Source organism: Limanda limanda, chromosome 11 (assembly GCF_963576545.1).
Source record: "Limanda limanda chromosome 11, fLimLim1.1, whole genome shotgun sequence".
Lineage (NCBI taxonomy): Eukaryota > Metazoa > Chordata > Actinopteri > Pleuronectiformes > Pleuronectidae > Limanda > Limanda limanda.
Genome location: NC_083646.1, coordinates 865001 through 874903, shown reverse-complemented (window position 1 = coordinate 874903; position 9903 = coordinate 865001). Strand labels below are relative to the sequence as shown.

Here is a 9903-nt window from a genome sequence, read left to right as displayed (position 1 = left end):
TGTACCGATGATAGAAATGTACGGACCATTGCTTTTAACGTCCGAGCTTCATCTGCCTAATAGACGATCTCAGTAGTAGCTGTAGTTGACCACTGGGGGCGCTGACGGGTTTTCTGACCCGGATTCATAACAACAGCTGGAGACGGCTAACGAGCTAGCAGCTAGCTCCGTGATTCCGCTGCTAACGCTAACGCTAGCAGGTCTTCACGGTCAGCGTCACTTAACCCCGGGTCCCACGGACATGACGACGGCTGCTCTGCGCTCAGGCTAAAGCTAGCAGCTGTCAGCAGACGTTAGCTAAACTGCTAGCTGCTAAAGCTAGCCTGCTCACGGCTAGCCTGCTAAAGCTAAAGCTAACATCACAACAGTCCCGAGCGGAGCCGCGACACCAGCCGGTAACGTTGCACCTGTTCACGGGTTTTAATCAACACTAACACGGTGTGTGTCCTTCACGTTGTAGCGGCTCCACAGCTGTTAGCTCCCATGCTAAGTGCATTAGCTCCCATGCTAAGTGCTGCTGAGTCATGTGACTGCTGCAGCTGGGGCTCAGCAGATGTTTGATCCAGATGTTTGACAGCATCAAACGTGTTGGAGACGTTTGTTCTAACGTGTTGTTGTGAAGGTGGAAAGAGAATCAGAGGAAACAACTGCTTCTTGTCTCATTTAGTGATAAACTGCTAAATGTTCAGTTGAAGTAAGTTACAATAACAAGTATTTTAAATAATGCCTCAAGTTCCTAAAGATCTTTCTTGTGTTTCTGTCTTTAACTTACATCAACTACAGCTCCAGTAAAAATACAGATTATTCATATAGAGCCTTTAGCATACACATAAAACAGATGAACTAAATACACATAAATGAGACATTAAAGGGTCAGTGTGTGGAGTCTAGTGACATCTAGAGGTGAAGTGTCATATTGCAGCTGAACGTGTCTGAGGGAGAAGGACTCACCTGGTTGTGGAGAGATTTGAATCTGATGGACAGAGATCCAGTGAAATCTGAGGAAAGGAAAACACACAAACAAATAACACATTAACACCTTCAGGACACACACACACACACACACACACACACACACTTTATTGTAGGAGATAAAGATGACATATCTATTTCTATATCTGTTCTAATAATCATTTTAAAAACTATATAAATTTGATTTGTTCCTGACTAATTGTTGGCTCTGCATTCAACCACATGTAGTTCAGGTTTAGAAACTTTGTTTTTTCAAATGTTTGCTGGACACACAAGGGTGAAAATAAAACCTTTCATGTGTAACAATATAAAAATAATATGCTAGATAATAACTGAGCTCTATAATATTAAGTATTGGTTGCTGTTGGGCCTGTAAACACAACACAGGTACAAATTTACCTAATCATAATTTCCAATCTGATACATCTGCATCAGTGAGCAAGCGTAACATTAACAAATAGAAAACATTGTTAAAACAAAAATGTGTTTTGTTACCACGAGTCTCAGGTGAGTGTGTGTGTGTGTGTGTGTGTGTGTGTGTGTCCCGTGCAGTCGCACCTGTTGCACATGAGCTTCCTCGTTACTTCCTCTCACCTGATTGGCTGTTGCCCCCCTGCTTGTTTCCCTGAGTCACTTCTGGTTTAATGATCCAGTAGATGATATTAATGCAGTGTTTTTTCACTGCTGATAAAGTTAGTTTCTACAACAAAGTGGAGGAAACAGAATGTGTGTTAGTTCCTGGTTTGTGTTGAATGATTTGTCCGGTTGTGTTTGCAGTGATGGGGAACCAGCTGGCCGGCATCGCCCCCTCTCAGATCCTGTCGGTGGACAGTTACTTCTCCGACATCCACGACCACGAGTACGACAAGAGCCTGGGCAGCACGCGCTTCTTCAAGGTGGCCCGGGCCAAGCACCGCGAGGGCCTGGTCGTGGTCAAAGTCTTCGCCATCCAGGACCCGTCGCTGCCTCTGACCAGCTACAAGCAGGAGCTGGAGGAGCTGAAGATCCGGCTGCACTCCTGCCAGAACTGCCTTCCCTTCCAGAAAACCTCCCTGACGGAGAAGGCCGCCATCCTGTTCCGCCAGTACGTCCGGGACAACCTGTACGACCGCATCAGCACCCGGCCGTTCCTCAACAACGTGGAGAAGCGCTGGCTGGCCTTCCAGATCCTCAACGCCGTCGACCAGGCGCACAAGTCCGGCGTCCGCCACGGAGACATCAAGACGGAGAACGTGATGGTGACCAGCTGGAACTGGGTGCTGCTCACAGACTTCGCCAGCTTCAAGCCCACGTACCTGCCGGAGGACAACCCCGCCGACTTCAACTACTTCTTCGACACGTCCCGGCGCCGGACGTGCTACATCGCCCCCGAGAGGTTTGTGGATGGAAGCATGTTTACGACCGAGAGCGACCAGAACACGCCGCTGGTGGACCTGACCAACAACAACCAGAGGAGCCGAGGGGAGCTCAAACAGGCCATGGACATCTTCTCTGCAGGTAGAGTAGAACATCAGGGTCTCTCCATTATAAGGACATCATAACAATATACAATCACGTAATAATAATTTAATCTTATTTTAAAAAGCTTGTTTTCAGCTGCTCGATGATCCAACCTTTATTTTATTTAAGGAATAAATTCAGAGTAGAGACAATAAAACGTTCCAAGAAAACACCAACAAGAAACAATAACATTTACAAAATAGCAAAAACAAGAGCAAAAACAAAAACCTCAGGGATGAAAACTGTTCATAACATTTAATTTAAAGCAATATAGATCAGGTATAATAAATAACCTAAAGGATAATACTTTAGATTGGCCTGAATGTTCCTCCATGTTGCAGTTGCATGATGGGAAAAGCTTGATTTACTGAGGTCAGTAGAAACAGTTCCATTCAGAGTCGAGTCAAACATATCAGTGACGTGATGTCACGGAGGTGAAGACCAATAGGAGGCTTATCCATGAATAGAGCCCAGTGACATATGAACTTCTCTTCACTCACCAGCAGGGGGGGCTCTTCACAGCAATGTGTCATCAGTTTCTGAAAAGTGAAAGAGGAAATAATCTGAATTCAGGGTTCCTACGGTCATGAAAAACCTGGAAAAGTCATGGAATTTCAAGATGGGATTTTCCAGGCCTGGAAAAGTCATGGAAAAAAATCCCAAAAGTTTTGGAAACGTCATGGGAATTTGTTATATTCATATTTTCATGTCGTTCATTACGCTGAGTTTTAAATAATTCATATGCTTTTAAAGAAATACGCTCAAAATATAAGCAGGCATACTTGGGTTTGTGTCATTGAAGGTTTACTGTATGCCTTGGAATTCTCATTGTTTGTTTAAATACTACATTTTGCGTTTACACCGAGATTTCACAAAATGTTCGGTCATGGAAATTTGGTTTAAAGTTATTGAGAAGTCGTGGAAATCCATCGGTCAGAATGTGTCTGAACCCTGTGAATCAGACCAGTGGCTCCTCCTCAGTGTGAGTGTGACTCCTCCTGTGTGTGTGTCTCAGGCTGCGTGGTCGCTGAGCTCTTCACCGAGGGCGTCCCGCTCTTCGACCTGTCGCAGCTGCTGGCGTATCGGAAAGGACTTTTCCAGACGGAGCACGTGCTGAAGAAGATCGAGGACCAGAGCATCCGAGAGCTGGTAACCACTCAATTCAACTTAGATGTTTACGATGTTTGCTTTCTCCTCCAGTGTTATTAAGTTTTTTTATGAATGTTAGTGTTAATAGAACCTGGTGACTCAGCAGCCTTGTGATGTGTCAGGTGGGTCAGATGGTTCAGCGCGAGCCGGAGAAGCGTCTGGCGGCCGAGGACTATCTGAAGCAGCAGCGAGGAAAAGCGTTCCCCGACATCTTCTACACCTTCCTGCAGCCGTACATGGCTCAGTTCGCCAAGGAGACCTTCCAGTCGGCCGACGAGCGCGTGCTGGTCATCCGCAAAGACCTGGACAACATCCTGCTCAACCTGCGAGGAGGTGAGGAGGAGGAGTCACAGCCGAGGGACATTTTCTATGTTTCCAACAAGAAACCTTCTCTCAAGTGCTGGTTTGTGTTCCTCCTCTCCAGGCTCCTCCTCTTCATCGCAGGAGGGCAGCGAGTGCGTGCTGAGCTCCCGGGAGGAGCAGGGCCTGATGGTCCTGGTGTCCGTCATCACTTCCTGTCTGCAGACGCTGCACTCCTGCGACTCCAAATTTGCCGCCCTGGAGCTCACCCTGCACCTGGCGCCCCGGCTGGGCGTGGACATCCTGCTGGACCGCATCACGCCCTTCCTGCTGCACTTCTGTAACGACCCGGTTCCTCGGGTGCGTGCTCAGGCCGTGAGGACTCTGGCCAAAGTGCTGGCGCTGGTGAAGGAGGTTCCGAGGAACGACGTGAACATCTATCCAGAGTACATCCTGCCCGGCATCGCCCACCTCGCCCAGGACGACGCCACCATCGTCCGGCTGGCGTACGCAGGTCGGTGACGGGTCTGAGAGGAAAGAGGCGTCGCTTATGATCAATCATTTTTGTTACACTGCAGATGTGAAGATTTGATGATTTACTAACATGACACTAAAGCATGATTTTCTTCTTCATGGCGTCCATCAGGGATCCATCACGGGGTCAGATCTGTGCAGCACCTTCACACCCTCCATCAGAAACATTGATATAAACTAGATTTTCAATATTATTTATAACCAGAGATCAAATCAACAATGACCAAAATCAAATCAAGAACCCAAGATGGAAACTAAGACCAAAAGTCGAGAGGATTACATATAATATAGTCCCAAATTAAAAGAAGACAGGATATCTTTTAATTATTTCATAGATGAGGGGGGGATAAATCCCTCCGAGGAGAACAAAGAAAAACATGATTTTGGATGAGAGTAAATTGCAAGTGAAACCCTACTTTCTCCCTGGATGATACTAAAGCTTTCTGCAAAACAATAGGCTTATTCATACACATTCATAATGGTCACAGCTAGGAGGCTAATGCCATAACATTAATTTAGAGAATGTCCCTTTACTTTGTGTTACTTAAAAGAACTGTTGGAATCTGAGCTATAATAATAATAATACAACTTATAATAATATTATTAATAATAGTACTAATAATAATAACAATAATAATGAAAATTCCTTCAGAATACGTAAATTTTCACCACTTTCTAACTTTCTGCAAATTTTGGTAAGAAGTTGAGCATGTTAAAGCCCTCAAAAAGCCAATTCATTTGCCTGAATAATAATAATAATAATAATAATAATCCTTACAATTTCAATAGGGTCTCACCAGACACCTTTGATGTCTGTGCTCGGGCCCTAATAATTAATCTAATCTTCTGTCACTTCTATGGTGATTAGTGGGAGCTGGTCCTCACCTGAGAGGCAGATCATCCAGTGCGATGACCTTTCTTCCTCCTTGTCTTCTTGGTCCGGTTCAGAGAACATCGCTCATCTGGCCGAGAGCGCCTTACGCTTCCTGGAGCTGGTTCAGGAGAACAACGTGAACACGGAGCAGGACGTGAGCGGCGAGGACTCGGAGGAAACGCTTCACCCCAACGAGAACTACGACTCAGGTACGGCAGCTGTTCTCCTCCTGCTGGTTTGATGCGTGCTGCTGGTGTGAACCTGACCCCCCGGCTGCGTGTGATGTTCAGAGCTGCAGGCGCTGCACGAGATGGTCCAGCAGAAGGTGGTGACGCTGCTCAGCGACTCGGAGAACATCGTCAAGCAGTCGCTGATGGAGAACGGCATCACGCGGCTCTGCGTCTTCTTCGGCCGACAGAAAGCCAACGACGTGCTGCTGTCCCACATGATCACCTTCCTCAACGACAAGAACGACTGGCACCTGAGAGGAGCGTTCTTCGACAGCATCGTGGGTAAGAAGCTCCGATCGTCCATGAAGCTCGGTTCAGTTCAGTTCTCTCTCTGCACGAACACAAGGTCTCACGATGGTTAGTTAAGATTTCAAAGCTTCTAAAGGATAAACTCTTTTATCTTAAGTTTGGTAGAGATAGTTTAATAATAATAATAATAATTCATTTTATTTGTAAGGCACTCTTCATCCGAGGATCTCAGAGTGCCACAAGTACATAGTTAAAAACAAAGTCCTAAAAAAACCTCAACTCAAAGTAAAAACGCCTTCTTGAATAAAAAGGTTTTTAGGCCAGTCTTAAAAGAGTCCAGGGTCTGTGTTGCCCTCAGGTGGTCAGGGAGACCGTCCCATGGTGCGGAGCTTGGTGTTGGGAACCCGAAGGAGCGAGCTACTTGTAGATCTGAGGGTGCGGGTGGAGGTTTGGGGAGTGATGAGTTCTTGTAGGTATGGAGGTGCATGTCCATTTATGCAGTTATAGGTGAGGAGTAGGACTTTGTATTCAATCCGGGTTGAGCCAGGGAGCCAGTGGAGTGAGTGGAGAGTTGGTGTTATGTGCTCATATTTACGGACTCTCATCAGGACCCTGGCAGCGCTGTTTTGAATGAATTGCAGTTTTTGGATGTTCTTGCCAGTGATCCCGGTGAAAAGGGAACTGCAGTAGTCCAGTCTAGAGGAGATGAATGCGTGGACGAGCTTCTCTGCATCTGACAGGCTTAAAGTGGGGCGGAGTTTGGAGATGTTTTTGAGATGGTAGAAGGAGGTTTAATACGTTCAACACTTCTAAATCCTCCCTGTGGTGTGGAAGGCGTGGCGGCGTACGTGGGCTGGCAGAGCTCCTCCATCCTGAAGCCGCTGCTGCAGCAAGGCCTGAGCGACACGGAGGAGTTCGTCATCTACAAAGCTCTGAACGCTCTGACCTGCATGTGTCAGCTGGGGCTGCTGCAGAAACCTCACATCTACGAGTTCGTCAGTGACATCGGTGAGAGACGGCGTTGGGTCAGATTTCAAACCGCGGCTCTGGTGGTTTCTGGGTTTGTGACGGTTCTTCTCCCGCTCGCCGCAGCTCCGTTCCTGTGTCACCCCAACCTGTGGATCCGCTACGGGGCGGTGGGCTTCATCACCGTGGTCGCTCAGCACCTCAACGTGGCCGACGTGTACTGTAAACTGATGCCCCACCTCAACCCCTTCATCACCCAGCCCATCATCCAGGTGAGACCCCCCCCTTCCTCACAGTTCATTATCCCAGTTGTAGATCATCTTCATCTTCATCTTTGTCTCTCTCTTCAGATCGATAAGGAGCTGGTCCTCCTCAGCGTCCTGAAGGAGCCGGTCAGTCGCTCCATCTTCGACTACGCCCTCCGCTCCAGAGACATCGCCAGCCTCTTCCGACACCTGCTGCTGCGGCAGAAGAAGCGAGCCGGGTCGATCCCAGAATGCCCGACGCCCGAGGACCCGGCCATCGCTCAGCTCCTGAAGAAGCTGCTGTCACAGGTCAGAAGAACCAGGTCTCCATGGATGCTCCAGGCTGAAGAGACTCGACTGATTCAGAACACGCCGACATGTTTCCCCTCGAAATGAGACCTAAATCTGCACTAATTCATTATTTTATTTTAGAAATAGATACAACTTTAAATGAACTATATTATCAAGACTCATGAATCTAAGAAATATGAGATAAATAAGATCCAGATCCACTCTGAACATTAATGAGTCCTTTCCTGATCCAAACTGCTTCTTTCACCGTTCAGATCTGATCCGTTTTCACATCCACGTGAACCAAGTGTAGTTTCTGTCGACCTCCAGTGTTTTAATCCCTACACTTAGATCCAGGGGGCGCTGGCGCTCTGCTTTTCAACACGCTAACACAACCACACACACAACTCTGCTGAGTCCACGGCAAAAAGTCCCACAATGCTCTGAACTCCCATGCTCTGGTTGTGTGTGCGTGTGCGAAGGAGGAAGCAGAGACCTATTCAAAGATTCTTTTCTTCAGAATTCAAAGTTCTGGTAAAACATGTGGAGCAACAGCTGTGAACTCTCTTCAGGGTCTTTTTCTCTCAACAGTCACTTTATTCTCTGGAACACATGTGGGCATGAAACACCCCCCCGCTGGGAGCTTATTTTAAATGATGGTTAATTTGAGTTAAAGCTGCATCTGGAGAGCAGAGCAGGATTCCAACTGTTCTGAGGAAAAACACTCAGTTGTTTTCACTTGGTGAGAAACATCAGCTCAGGTTGTGGATCTGGATCCTCAGTCAGTCAACAGCTCCTCAGGCCTCCACGCTGCAGGAGTCACTGGTTTAATGAACCACACAGTGTCTGAAGATGAGATCCACACACACATGGATGGAGCAGGTGATGGAGCAGGTGATGGAGCAGGCGATGGAGAGCAGGAGGCTGACGGAGGAGTAGAAGTTTGGTGGGTGCGTGGGTGGGTGTGTGGGTGTGTGGGTGTGTGCGTGTGCGTGTGTGTGTGTGTGTGTGTGTGTGTGTGTGTGTGTGTGTGGGTGTCTGTGTGTGTGTGGGTGTGTGTGGGTGCGTGTGTGGGCGTGTGCGTGTGCGTGCGTGTGCGTGTGTGTGCGTGCGTGTGTGTGTGCGTGTGTGTGTGTGTGTGTGTGTGTGTGTGGGTGGGTGTCTGTGTGGGTGCGTGGGTACGTGTGTGGGTGGGTGTGTGCGTGTGTGTGTGTGTGTGTGTCTGTCTGTGTGTGTGTGTGTGTGTGTGTGTGTGTGGGTGGGTGTCTGTGTGGGTGCGTGTGTGGGTGTGTGGGTGTGTGTGTCTGTCTGTGTGTGTGTGTCTGTCTGTGTGGGTGTGTGCGTGTGTGTGTGTGTGTGGGTGGGTGTGTGCGTGTGTGTGTGTGTGTGGGTGGGTGTGTGTGTGTGTGTGGGTGGGTGTGGGTGTGTGTGTGTGTGTGCGTGTGCGAAGGAGGAAGCAGAGACCTATTCAAAGATTCTTTTCTTCAGAATTCAAAGTTCTGGTAAAACATGTGGAGCAACAGCTGTGAACTCTCTTCAGGGTCTTTTTCTCTCAACAGTCACTTTATTCTCTGGAACACATGTGGGCATGAAACACCCCCCCACCCTTTGAGTTAACTTACTTAATTTGAGTTAAAGCTGCATCTGGAGAGCAGAGCAGGATTAAATTCCAACTGTTCTGAGGAAAAACACTCAGTTGTTTTCACTTGGTGAGAAACATCAGCTCAGGTTGTGGATCTGGATCCTCAGTCAGTCAGAGCTCCTCAGGCCTCCACGCTGCAGGAGTCACTGGTTTCATGAACCACACAGTGTCTGAAGATGAGATCCACACACACATGGATGGAGCAGGTGATGGAGCAGGTGATGGAGCAGGTGATGGAGAGCAGGAGGCTGACGGAGGAGTTGAAGCTCTGTGGTTTGAATGAGTTTGAACGAAACTGGTTTCCTGTCTCGTTGTGTTCTTGTGAACAAAATATCTCGCTAGGAATTTCTTTAAATGTGTTTCCAATGTTGGAATCACTGAAGTTATTGGATGTTGGTTATTGAAGGTCAAAGGTCACTGTTTGCTTGCTCACTGCTTCCTGTTTCCTGTGCGGCTCAGGGGATGACGGAGTCCGAGGAGGACAAGCTGCTGGCGCTCAAAGACTTCATGCTGAAGTCCAACAAGGCCAAAGCCAACATGGGCGAGCAGAGTCACGTGGGAGAGGCGGCGCAGACCGGCGTCATCGACCTGGCAACGCTCGGCATCACCGGCCGCCAAGTGGACCTGGTCAAAGCCAAGGCCGAGGCCGAGGACAAGAGAGGTGACCACACACTGAAGCTCCAGAGATCACCACAACAGGATCCTCCTCACTGCACAAGTTCACGTCTATTTATTAACTAGAGAATTCTGCTGAAAAATGTCTATTTTCTCCTGAAACCTTTTTAATTTGAATTAACTTCAGCTTCACAAGTAAACAAACACAGAACTGGTTCCACGAGCTGAAGCCTCCTGTTGTGTGTCTGTGTTGTGTGTCTGTGTTGTGTGTCTGTGTTGTGTGTCTGTGTTGTGTGTCTGTTGTGTGTCTGTGTTGTGTGTGTCCTGCAGCGAGGA

The 9903-nt window shown here is 47.9% G+C and overlaps 1 protein-coding gene across 1 annotated transcript in view; it reads left to right on the top strand.

Moving 5' to 3' along the window:
• Window positions 1-124: 124 nt before the first annotated feature.
• pik3r4 (phosphoinositide-3-kinase, regulatory subunit 4) overlaps window positions 125-9903 on the top strand; it is a 16981-nt gene continuing 7202 nt past the window's right edge. The window contains exons 1-12 of the mRNA XM_061081388.1: window positions 125-395; window positions 1750-2469; window positions 3488-3621; window positions 3744-3954; window positions 4046-4435; window positions 5404-5538; window positions 5620-5841; window positions 6643-6816; window positions 6901-7046; window positions 7125-7328; window positions 9412-9613; window positions 9898-9903. The exon at window positions 9898-9903 is cut by the window's right edge and continues 86 nt beyond it. Of these exons, the coding sequence (XP_060937371.1) occupies window positions 1752-2469; window positions 3488-3621; window positions 3744-3954; window positions 4046-4435; window positions 5404-5538; window positions 5620-5841; window positions 6643-6816; window positions 6901-7046; window positions 7125-7328; window positions 9412-9613; window positions 9898-9903 (2542 nt within the window). The 5' untranslated portion in view covers window positions 125-395; window positions 1750-1751. The remainder of the gene's footprint in view (window positions 396-1749; window positions 2470-3487; window positions 3622-3743; window positions 3955-4045; window positions 4436-5403; window positions 5539-5619; window positions 5842-6642; window positions 6817-6900; window positions 7047-7124; window positions 7329-9411; window positions 9614-9897) is intronic.